At 34.1% G+C, this 13,184-nt stretch overlaps 1 protein-coding gene across 2 annotated transcripts in view; it reads left to right on the top strand.

Moving 5' to 3' along the window:
• Positions 1 to 13,184, top strand: part of LOC657229 (discoidin domain-containing receptor 2) — a 47,076-nt gene that overhangs the window by 29,398 nt on the left and 4,494 nt on the right. For both annotated transcript variants that reach the window (XM_008201860.3, XM_064359269.1), the window contains 9 exons: positions 1,266 to 1,413; positions 6,684 to 6,854; positions 6,906 to 7,039; positions 7,867 to 8,074; positions 8,518 to 8,622; positions 8,675 to 8,850; positions 8,899 to 9,300; positions 12,143 to 12,280; positions 12,565 to 12,875. In XM_008201860.3, the coding sequence (XP_008200082.1) occupies positions 1,266 to 1,413; positions 6,684 to 6,854; positions 6,906 to 7,039; positions 7,867 to 8,074; positions 8,518 to 8,622; positions 8,675 to 8,850; positions 8,899 to 9,300; positions 12,143 to 12,280; positions 12,565 to 12,875 (1,793 nt within the window). The remainder of the gene's footprint in view (positions 1 to 1,265; positions 1,414 to 6,683; positions 6,855 to 6,905; positions 7,040 to 7,866; positions 8,075 to 8,517; positions 8,623 to 8,674; positions 8,851 to 8,898; positions 9,301 to 12,142; positions 12,281 to 12,564; positions 12,876 to 13,184) is intronic.

Genomic DNA, 13,184 nt, shown 5'->3' with positions numbered 1-13,184 from the left:
GATCTAAATAATAATTTACAACTTGTCATAGATCTGTGTATTAAAGTTTTAATTATTCATTGGAGCAAATCCAAGTATAGAATGTCGATACTAAAAACAACTGCAATTGGTGCATTGATTCACTTATAATTTAACAATTCATTGTAATGAAAAGCTTGCAGTAATTAATTAGTCATAATTATCGTGCTCGATAACGATGTATTAAAATTTCAGCGTAACGTAAGCTAACAGTTGAACGGTTTTATAAATCGCAATTAATATCGCAGAAAATGATAAAAAACAATTTCATTCGATTTGATTTTATTCGAAATGAATTTTATTTATAAAACGTAATCTGTAAATCGAAAAAATCGTCCCGAATCATTTTGTTTTAAAAATACAATAGGCTTTCAGCAAAACACAAAGAAACCTCAGATATTTCCAGATCTTTAATCTCATCTGATTGTCTGTCAGCAAACACAATACTTAGGATGGTATCGTTTAAATACGGCTTTATTCCGGCTGTATTGTAGACGTTCTCTAGTAGAAGTTACATTTTTTTGTACTTCAACCATCCGTGACAGAAATGCCAAGAAAAGAATTATTCTTCTGAAAACAGCATTGCTCCAGTTATGCATGTTATGAGGATATAAAGAAAATTGAATAGACGGCGACTCGAATTGTTAGATTTAATTATAAATAAGCTTAAAGTTTGGATTACTTATCTCTTTTGAAAGGTAAAAAGATTATAAAACCGCGACTCCACACAAATATTTTCCATTCTCTCACCAATTCACTTTTTGGCCAACAATACATAAAATATTTACGGGGCTAAAAGTTAAAGCCTAACCACTTGCCAACACAAATTTGGATTTTTCAATCCCAGCTGAATTTAATTCAAGTTTGGAATCATATAAAATCTGTTTCTCTTATAACATAGGAAATATAAACAACCAAAGCACAAATAAAAAGTTTAAAAGTGCAGAGTAAACATTATTAAAGTTTTATAATACCAAATCGATATTTCTTGGGCTATCCACATAAATAAATATAAAGTAAAAGTCAACAAAACATAAAGTAGAGTTTACAAATATGGCTAGCAGCTATTTCTATCTACTGAAAACTTTTGAAATAAACAAATATACAAGGTAGCCAAAAAGCTGGGAACAGAAAAATCTAAAACTTTGTACACGTTTTGCTTGGTTTATAAGTTTTTGTTGATTCTTTTATCTACACTTTAAGTATTTTGAAGATCGGGGTTATAATTGAACCAATTAAATTTCCAGATATTGCGAGGGAACAGTGACACCGCTTCTGTGGAAAGTCAGCGTTTAATGCCTCCAGTGTTCGCTAGCAAAGTGCGAATTCTGCCCTACAGCGTCCACAGGAGAACTGTTTGCCTCCGAATTGAACTTCTGGGATGTCCGTATGAAGGTGAAGTGAAATTTTTATTGATCTTTTGCCACAGTCACTGGCATTGCCTTTAATTATACACAAAAAACTTGGACGAAAAAACTACTTAAATTTATTTGGTTGAAGTAACAGGAAAAGTTGGCATACGGCATGTAAATGACCCCTTTATAATATAGCAGGGCTGCGATTAATCAGTGTCAAGAGCAGCGCTTACTGTAGACGGTAGATTACATCTCGGAAAGACCACGGCGTGTGATCCACTACTTAACTTATCCATAATTAATAGGGAAGTAGTACTTTGAGTGACATTTCATGAATAGTTTACAAGACAGTCACGTTGTTGCAGAATGGACTATTGGCTTACGAACCCTAAAACAGAGTGTCAATTCGCAGCTATGATTTAAACATTACCTATCAGTCCTCATTTTAGTAACGTCAAGCAAAATTGTTTTGTCCATTGTAGAACACAAGTCAGCTGTAAATAAACCGGATCTAGTTTTGGTTACTGACCACTGTATAAGATGAAATTTTAACGGTCATAATTTATTCGCAACTCCGTGTTAGTGAGGATTATAATTTCAAAACAACACAAGTATTTGAATTATGCACTCACACTCTGTAATTTTTAATTTGACGCAAACTAATTTACTGTTTGAAGTTTTTGCAATGGTCACGCAAAATTGGTGTAACACCTGCATAATGCTATTCGAGAAAAAACTACTGGTAATTACAGGAATAATGCTATGCGGCTGTTATTAGAAATGTCAAAAATGTAACGACTATTCTTTAACGCAACAAACGTGTCCATACAACACCTGGGGAAATATAATTTTTATTTTCGTACAAACTGACTCCTACAAATAAATTTGATGGTGTTTAATTGTTATTGTTTGTACTTTCACTTTTGCAAATAAAAATTAGAAAACTCTTAAAAATCCCCTAAATTATATCACCCGATATGAGAAAATACATTTCGAAAATTTATTTATTTTAATAATAATTTTGTAATTTTTTTATTATTATTATTATCATTTTTCTAACCGTCGGAGTCCGCTAATGAAAGTTTTTACTAGGTTATAATGTATGTAATATTACGTCCAATAAATTGCTACTTAAATAAAAGCATTCTTTTAGAAAATGCAAATCCCGTAGTCATTTCCGTTTATTTTTTTAATTACTTTCACATCAAAAGGTTAATTGGATCATTATAGGTAAAAACAAATCTCAAATTCCGCTGTTACGTATTTTAATTAATTCGAAGGCATTCATTACGAAAATTTAGAAAGAGGAAGCAGTTATAAAACATGTGACAATTACAAATTTTAGCACACTTTAGTGAAGATTAAAACAAAAATTATAGGTATACAAAGAATTAATATGTAATATAACAACGTAATTACCTAGCTTGTGGAGAAGCTCTTTTATGTATACCTAAATTATTGTTGAGCTAATTTGTAGAACTTTAATTGCTGTTATTTTATCACACGCAAAAGCATTTGCATGAACCTTGTTTAATTTAATAAACCAAAAATGAATTTATGCAATATTTAAAAACTACATTTACATTAAGTAAAAATAGGCTTTCTAAATAAATATTGCATGAAATAGCCGGTAACCTGAACGAGCTGTGGGGTATTAAGTTGTGTAAAAATTAGGTTTCAACCTTTTTAATAATAAAACAGCTTTTGCTCTCAAAAGCTGGACGTCCTCTGTAGTTTTAATCTGTCGCGGTTTTATAGGAACGCTGAAATTATGCCAATTTCATATAATATGCACCCCAACGGAATTTAATACTGATGACCTACTACAATTGGGATGCCAAAACTAATTTGCGTGTGTCATACTTGGTTATACCATATGTGATCATTGATTATAATGTAACGTTCTGTTCGACGTTGAATATCAACAGTCACGTTTTGCCTAATTCCAAATTAATCTTTGTAAAGTGGAGAGAAAAGCAGGTTTCTAAACAAACTTTACAAGCAAGTGAATATTAGCATAATTCCCGTTTTCGTAAACAATACAATTAATCCGCTTTTAGAAAAAAAATTAAATGCGTTTTTAATTGTTCGTTAAGCTGAATATAGTTTATTGCAGTTAGTGAATTATTAATCTGCCAAGGTGTTAATACCGTTAAAATGACGAAGCTTTTCTCGGCGCTTATTTCATTATCATCTTCAACCATTACCCATAATTCATTCGTGGACTAATTACTTTCAAGCTAGCAGCATTGAAATTTTCACATCTGCACCGATAAACACCCTCTTAATTAAATTCTATATGCGATCTCGAAAGACAGGATTTTCAAAATAAGCGACGTCTGTAACACTAACAAAATAAGATGAAGGGCCAGGCCAGATGTCGCCCATTCTCTCAAACTGAATTATCGCCCTAATTCGGATAATACGGATTACGTAGACATAATCGCAACGCACTTAGTTACTCAATATTCGGTTTCTTGCATACAACGGGCAAAACTCGACTTAATTAGATTTCGCACAAGGAGTCGTGATTGCCGTGATATACGTTTACAGCCGCCCTATTGCATGCAATTATACGAAATCTGTCCAAGTGCCTGCAGAATAACGTTTAAATTAAAACTGTTTTAATTTAGTTTCAACGGAACTAAGACAATTAAAGACTCGTTTTATTTTCACTTTCAGCAATAGGCAGCTTGTCAATTCTAGCATATGATTGAATGTTAAACACATGCTCCCTATTTCACCGAAAAATAGAAATTAAATTGCCTGGTTATGTATGCAACGAGAATAAAAGCCTCATTTCTTCTCCCACATAAAGCGAAACCTTTCCAAAATAACAGAACAAAATTTTAGTTCAAAAGGTTCGCCCTTTGTATGTACTGTTTGAAATTTTTCATGCGTCACGATTCCACACTGGAATTGCAATAAAATCGCGATATTGCACTTTTACAAAAAACGCCACAGTTAAAGCGATTTCACCCATTCTGTAATTATTTTGCATCCGAATATTTTGCTTTCTTCCGAACGGTGTGTAAACCGTTTATCCAGTTTATTCTAAATTTATAAAATTGTAAAATTTGCAAATCAGATGCATTTATGTTTACGATTAAAACTAAGATTGAATTCATACGTTTCGACGGAGACTGTAACAGTTGGTGAATTTAAATTTGATTTGAGATTGTTGGCAACTAAAATTCGCATAAATTTCATTCAAGTCTCACGCTGGACAAAATATGAGAAAATACGGGGAAAACTTCGTATAAGTGAATAATTTCATTGGGTATGAAACGGTGTAGCGAACGTATATGTAGTGAGGCAACTTTTCATGAAACTCTTTGCTTTTGGTAATACAGAGGGTCGGACTTTAGCCGGCCGTAGTTCGCATGTGCTGCAATAAAACAATTTTTTTTCGTTGATGCCAAATAGAATTGGGAACTTCATTGCACCGGTAGCGAGGAATGTATTGATAAATCATAGAGTCGCGGCAATCCATTATTAAAACTGCGAGTGGTCCATGTGGTGGACCGTGACGGGCAAGGGAAAATAGAATCCCTATATAGAGGGTTTATTATATTTTGCTTTTATAGCCAGTCTGGCATTCTCGTCGTTCACTTCATGCAATCGACATCCCTTATTGCACGGCCATCTATAGCTTGACCGTATCAATGGCTTGACAGGTTATGGGATACACATCCTGGGGTGAACACGTACACTATTGTACTCAGCTCATAAAATAATCGAAAAATCCGATAAGCACTATCTGGGAAAGTTCAAGCTTTAACAAATTTTTACAACACAGTCTTTGGTTGCATAAGTGCCTATTTGTTCATTTATTTGTTGATGCAAAATTTCCTCAAACAACTCTCTGCAGGTAATGGGAAATTTGATATACACTCTAACAAGGCTTCAGCACAAGGCTAATTTAAAAGTTTTTCATAAACAAACACGTTCCATTTTAAATTTAGAACTATGGAGAAAAACAAATGTCATGACACTGTTGGAAAAATCGGTAATTCCACCCAACTCAATTATCGTACTTTCACTTTAAAACAATAATTAACAGAAATAATTCGATAAATGTTAGATTTTATACCAATATTTGAGGGTAATTATGGTAGTTTTTTCATTCTGTTTCCTATAGCAAATTGATTAAACTTATGTTGCGTATTGATTTTCGAATGCGCTAAATATGTCATGTGAAATCTTCAGTAAAAATATTTTCAAAATGTCGAATTCAGAATTTTGAAAAATTTCTGCAATAAAATTTCATAGAAAATTTTTGCTTTTTGGGCTTCTTATTAGGCTTTTATTTCTAGTCTCTCAATTATAAAATAGGTCAAAACCTAGTTGACCAAAAAAATAAACAAATATTATGTTGCAGTAAAAATGGTGGATGCGCCGGGATTAATTTTCCAACTTATTATCTAGCTTGTACATGTATCTCGTCAATGTCCTTATTTTTGCATAAAATTAAATTAAAAAAACTGAATCCCAAATTTTTAAGATTACGTTCAGAGAACTTTAAGTATCCACAACTGTTTTATTATTTCGCTAAAAATGGAGAATTTAATTCTACATGGATCTCTATTATTTTTTCCTTCTTTTCAAACAATCTCTGCAATAAAATTTCATGAAAAATTTTTGCTTTTATAGTTTATTATTAGGCTTTTATTTCTCCTCTCTCGATTATAAAAATAGGTGAAAACCTAACTGAACAAAAAAATTTCAAATATTCATCGTTGACAAAAATGGTGGATGCGCCAGAATCAATTTTTGCAGGTTTTTACCAACATATACATACACGTATGTCGTCGATTATTATTTATGCAAAAAAATTTTAATAAACGTCGTAAAAAGTAACAAATAAAAAAAATAAATCAGAAGCTCGAAAAAACATCGTATACTACTTGTGATTAAAGAGACATGATCGCAGTCATTATCGGAAAAAAACAAAAGACATAGAAATAGATATTTGGATTATTGTTGTTATTATTTGGCATTATTCTGTAGAATTAAGATAAAAAAGCACAAAACTACGTTATTTCATTCAATATGGAACAAACGGGATTCCGATGTATTATATCTGATTAAAAAAATAAGAGAAAATTAACCAAGTAGCAATAAACCTCTGACGAATTCCTCGGAACTACTGAATGTGGGAAAACTATTCCAAATTAATTCGCTGATATTGTTAGTGTCGTCTATGGGTTACTTATTTTCGTCTAAGGAACATGCTATATAATTATATCAAAAAATGGTCAAATATTTAGCTGTTTTATTGATTCTCGTTAAATGTAAAATCCTTTACAGGCGGAATTATTTCCTACAGCATTCCCGAAGGCTCAGAACCATCCCAGGGACTCTACGACAGTTCCTACGATGGTACCCGTAACGACGGGACACTAGAAGGTGGTTTAGGCCGTCTGGTAGACGGCGAATTTGGTGCCGACAATTTTAGATTAGATATAGGCTACGGCAAAGGTACTTTACCTTTTACTCCATTAACGTACAAATCAATTATTTAATGTTCAGGTAATGGATGGATTGCTTGGAAGAATGACACAAGTGCTAATGGCTACGTCGAACTTACGTTTGAATTTGATCAAATACGAAACTTTAGCGAAGTTTATTTGTTCACAAATAATTTTTTTAGCAGAAATGTACAGGTAAGTGATGTTTACTTGCGTTCATATTTACACAAACACCTACTTGTTCTTGTATTATTTTGTTAAAAATCCAGATTTTTTCCCATCGCTTGCAATTTCTCAAAAACGAAAATTACTACAGTTATTACTCAGTCTCTCGTTGCAACGTAAACGATCGTAGCTCACATAAAATTATCTCTCATCCCATCGCTATCAAGAATCTCTGAGACGTTCTAAACCAAATTCCGCAGTTACAAAGCATTCTTGCAGTTCATTTTTCTTGATAAAGCATTTTATTCAAAGGGATTAAATTATTTTGCTGATGCAAGTGTTGACGAAAAACTAAGTACTTTAATTGTTTACCGAACTAACTTGGTTGCTGTAATTTCGCTCTATAAATTATCCGACTAGCTATTTTAAGTTGTTTACAAATGCTAGAAAGAAAGGACCTAATCAATAATGTGATCGGACTAAAAAGCTTTTTTCGTGTTTTAATCAATTAACATATTTTCACTAATGCATTGCGATCGTACCTTGTTGAATTTTTTCTTTTACTACTGAGCATATAAACGCTTTTGCCTGCTGGATACCAATCCACTATGTGAGCCATAAAAAGAGTGCCTTTAGCAACTTTGTCACTTATTTTTGATTGGGCAATAAATGTTTTATGACTCCAATTTTATCAATTAATTGTCCAAAATGAAAATGTTGTTCTAAACAAAGCCCAAGTTTTGAGGGCTGTTCAAACTTTTTGTTAAATCCAATTTAATAACAACGTCTCCTTTGATACATCGGTTATCTCGTAAAAAGAAGTAATTGGTTTGATTGCCTTGTCATTTTGCCTTTAGGTTTTCTCCAAAGCGAAAGTGATGTTCAGTATCGGAGGACGTTTCTACAATGGCCCAACACTGTCCTATTCATACATGCCAGATCGAGTGCTGGAAAATGCCCGGAACGTCTCCATTAATCTTCATCAAAGACTCGCTCGTTTCATCAAACTGCGTCTGTTTTTCGCGGACCGCTGGATGATGCTCAGTGAAGTAGCCTTTGATTCTGGTAAATTTAACCCGAAAAATTTTCTAGCTTCTGTCAACAAAATTCCAGAAAAAAATCGTGCATGACTGCCCAAAGTTCCGATAGATAAAAACAAGTCGTTGCTCCTTTAATGCAAATAATAAAAAGCTCTCAAATAAAATTTTGATTAGTCCGGATTCCAACTCGTAAGCAAAAAACTCCCGACTCCGGCGAAAGAAAAACGCTATAAATTCCGACTAAAGGGCAAAAACTGTCACGTTTTTTATTTAATTGAGCATCTGCATTATTTGCATTGTAAAAATAAGCGCACACAGAATTTTTGCAAGCTTTCAGAACGCTTACAACGCGATTTTGCATGTTGTGTCCATAACGTGTACTATCATTCCTGCCCATCTGTACAAAGGGCTCTCAAATAAGAGTTTGCATACGAGCTGCATGAAATAACTGATGACTACGTGTTTCAGTGCCTGTCGCGTTCAATATTTCCGAAGAGGAAACTCTTGATCTTAGTGAAAACGAACTTGTAATTAGTTCAGCCGGTGGAAATACATTGGATGCTTTTGAAACAAGTAAGTTCGCGAGCTTCGCCGTTTTTCATACTTTCAAGGTTCCCCTCCTCAGTTGCAGCTCGCAAAGAAGGTGATACATACGTGGAAATAATCATAGGTGTATTAACGGCAATAATATTATTACTCCTAGTAGTTTTTGTGATCATTTTGATACTCAACAAACGACACAAGCTGCAAGGCTCGCCCACCTTGCTTAAAAACCCGTTCGGTGTCACCATCAACATGAAGGTACAATTTAGCTTGTGCCAACGTCCAGGCGTTACAAAAAAATTGCAGGATTTGTTGATGAATTTATCATCGAGTAATAACGCGGCTCAGAGCAGCCACCCGACTCCAGTGAGTCAAGAAGCGCCAGGAGACTCCTCGTCCGTTTCTTTCGAACAGTATCGATCTCCGCTTGTAGGAAATTATTATACACCGAATTACGCAACGTTGAGGTGTTCGTCAACAATGGAAGAACCGGAGGAGCCTCCGGAAGTACCTCCGTTACCCGACTCACCGACACTACATCAAAGTCCCATTTCAGCATCGTCTCCTCTCCACTACAGAAGTTTACAAAGCACGCCAGCAATAAGTCCAAAGTCGAAGATGATTAATTTAGGAAATTATTTTCCGAGAGTTGCCACTGATCCACCAAATCGGAAACGATACCACACAGCGCCGAGGGAGAAACACAGGGTAACGTAATAGATCAAAGTTGCGGTTTATTTGTTCAATATAGGCCATAAATTAATAATTTCGGAGAGCCAGACAGCGGACTGTCGCACAATCGAGCTTAATTACACGGCTTTTTAGGAGGAAGTCTACCAATTAATTTGGCAAATTGTATCTAGGCATGAAGCAAACTCATTTTTATATAATACCCAAAATAAATCGATTTTTTACAAACACCTAAATCTGTGTAAACAAAAAGAACGTGATCGAAATTTATTACCACATCCTAAATTAATGCGTGCATGTCTGCCAATAATCACAATTCATAATTGGAATAAAATGTAAATCTGGTTCTGAGAAAAATCAGGTTACATTTTTTGTTAAAAGCTTGACCACAGGGCAGCTTATTAAAGCTCAGATGCGATAAAATCCAACGTAAATATTTGCTCGCTTTTATAGACTTTCGGCTTGTATAAATCTACTAAACCTTTAAATACAGCAACATTAAAACACCTTATTATACAATTCTAAAAATAAAGAATTGATTGTCTCCATTTAAAAATAATTATAAATGTTTCACGTCTCGCTCCATCTTTTTATACAAAACTGTTCATACGAACTTATAAATTATGAAATTAGCTCCTTCAGAACAAATTTTTACTAGTGTTTCAAGGTGAATTCTAAAAAAAAGTTTCGAAGAGAGAGAAGAGTTTATTATTAGCGCTTCTCTAGACTGTAGATAAATACTGGGGTAAAAGTTTTGAATTAAATCCGCACCAATGAAGGCATGAAATTATGTAGTTAACGATTTATTAAAAAAAAATATTAGAAAAAAACCTTGTTTAAGAATTTCAACTCTTCGTGAAAATCAGGCTTTTAGTAGATTTGGAATCATCGTTAACAATTTTTGGATCAATTTCTTCTGGCATCTGTAGTCTTGTGGTTGTTCACCACTTATTTCAAAATTTGACGCAATTTTTTTATTTGAAACAAACACAAAAAAAAGTTTAAACTAGAACTCATCGGACGCTATGCTAAAGAGAAAAAATGTTTAAAAAATTTTGTTACACCCTCAGAATCTGCTTCTACAAAACGACAAATGATGAAAACTTTGCCGAATACATAGAAAGTTGTACGTAAATTACGTAATGCTTTTTGCGTTTTTTATGCAAAATTTATTTATTTCACATCACTTTTTCACCCTGTGCCTAAACACAATAGTGTGCATTTTTTTGGAATTTATCTATCAAAACTAAAATTTTAATTATTGAACTTAGCCTTGCCCATAAAAGAGCCACTGAAGATCCACTGTTCTGGACCCTAATTAAGTTTTGTTAAGGACTGTAATTTTTTTATAAGCTATTTATTCCTATCTATGACAGAAAAATTATTATGAATTATTATCCATAATAATTATAGTTTTATTGAAAAATGGTACATTAAATTAAGATCAGAAGACAAAAACGTGATAAAAAAATGATAATAAGAGCCACTTTCTCCACTTAAAAAGATGTAAATAATGTAAATAATGCTACCAAAAAAGCACCGTTTTTCTGTTTTTCTGTAATATCTGGTGAAAATGTTGGTAGAACCTGGAGCATTAGCAGCTTTCAAAAATAATCCAAACTAAAAAGCAAACTCCTTATGCTGCATTTTCAAAAAACATGATTTGCTGTAGGTATATTTTGAATTCATTTGAACCGCAAACTTAAAATTAATAAACTTAAAGGCATTGGCAACTTAAAAACAACTTTGTTTTAACTGATAATAATGAAAAGGATACTCTCTAACTCAAGTTATTTCGATTTTCGATTTAAAGTTGGAATTATGACGCCATAAAAACTTTTCGAGCATTTGGTCCAATTTTAAGATCAAATTTTAGTAGTTTTTGATTCCACATGCGACCCTGACAGAGTTTACCAAAACTTGACAAAACGTTTCGATGTTTTCGCAAAATTCAAGACTAAATTTGGGACAAAAAACTAGTTAATTTCTTCTATGGAAGATGTGTGAAAAATGTCCAAATATCTGTCAAGTTTTTGGTGCTGGAGAGGGTTCGTTGATCAGAGGACTCTATGACGAGAGACGCTTGTGACGTCATAATTTTTCGTCCCTTAATTTTCATCGTAGCAAATTTTGAAAAGGACCTACCGACCTAAAAACCACATTTTCACTTTCCGTAAAACAAAATAGATAAAATAAGGTGCCAATGCCTTTAATAACAACAACTCAATATCAAAACTTTACCGTCCGTCTCGCTGTTTTCAAAAGCCGGTTAAAATCGCTGCGTGTCTTCGACCATCATCACCACACTTTCAATAAAGTTTCAAATTGAGTCATTTTGGCACCAAACACTCGAAAAACACTTTACACAACCCGCAAAAACTTTTTTTAAAACACACTTTCAAGCGTCATACACAAACGCGTGACCTCATTCAAGACGGCACCTCATTGGTTGGTTTGTCGGCGGCGGTGAGCGCGGGAGATTGGAAATTTGATAAAATCTTACAATTTTAAAAATGACACGATAACCAATTTATGGAGAATGAAAACGAACATGTTTTATAGTAAACTATTTTAACAAATGTGTATTTGTGCTAGAACGTGGCCTAGCGGCGCATTTGTCTTCATTAAAATCAAAGCAACGATTCGGTTAAAGTTCGTATTAATACGCAATCCGTATATAAACGGCTTTCCGAGTACAATTTATTTACCTTTCATGAATAGTAAAGTAATTAGGATGATTTGAGCCATGAAATGTTTCATTATTATTCCAAAGATAGAAATAGCGCTTCTGTTTCTTGTTAGATTACAATTCCGCGATGCAATAAATCACGAAACTCCAGATAATAAATTAATATTGCAGATACCACCGCCAGTTGTGTGCTGGAACATTGCTCCAAGCATGGGTCACGCTTACAGCTGCAGGGAAGCGGAATTAGTACCGATACCGCGATATTCTCTCCGGCCTTTGGAAAAAGTCGGATCCTGTCACGCTGGAGAGGTAGGTAACTCATTAAATTGGATAAGTTGCGCCTTATCTAATTATACCCTTTACTTGCTTACTTAATTAGGGAATTATTTTGTTGGATTTAGCAAATCACGAGCAAACTCTTTTCCCGAACTTCCTGACTTTGCCAGATTAAGGATTAAAAATAAATGCGCCTTACACGAACACGAATTTTTAGTCAAAATTTTACTGTTCGTAACACAAGTCCGAATAACGTTTTATTGTTTGTTGTGCGAAAGTCTTGAGGGTCCAAATATGTCATAACGCCACGTTTCCAGATCACCCTCTGCGAAACGGAAGGTTTGGAGGATATAATTCCGGGCGTGTGTCGTTTAGTGGCTGTCCGAACACCGAGTCCGGAAAGAGCGAAAAGTGATGCTGCGACAGGTTCAATGGAATCACTCCGAGAAGTTCGCTTTCTCGCCAGCTTATCTGATCCGAATATTTGTAAAGTTCTGGGAGTTTGTACGGCCGAACAGCCACCCTGGACCGTCATTGAATACGGTGAAATGGGAGATCTAGCTCAATATCTGCAGTTTCTCGTCAATAGGAATGGCACTGTTCGGTCGTCGGCCGATCAACCCGTAAGGTAAGTGATTGCTGATACCAGATGGTCAGAGTTGCCGAATGGCCGACATAAAATCTGAATTGATAATGGCAGAGTGCCGAATAATGCTAATGTCAGCTTACCACGCTTGTGCTTCCAAGATCTAGATAAGGGATTTTTACCCAACACTCGCAAGAAAGTCATTATCAAACTATTTGTCAGGATATTTAATTTTAAATCAATTATTTTATTCTAAATTAATAAAGTTGCTTTCTCCAAATGGGCTTTTATAATACTAATGTTGATTATTTTACGATTTGTCATGTTGGGTTTCTCATAATAAACACAATC

Source organism: Tribolium castaneum, chromosome 1 (genome assembly GCF_031307605.1).
Source record: "Tribolium castaneum strain GA2 chromosome 1, icTriCast1.1, whole genome shotgun sequence".
Lineage (NCBI taxonomy): Eukaryota > Metazoa > Arthropoda > Insecta > Coleoptera > Tenebrionidae > Tribolium > Tribolium castaneum.
Note: the sequence above shows the minus strand (reverse complement) of the source record. Positions and strands in the feature narration are given on the sequence as shown.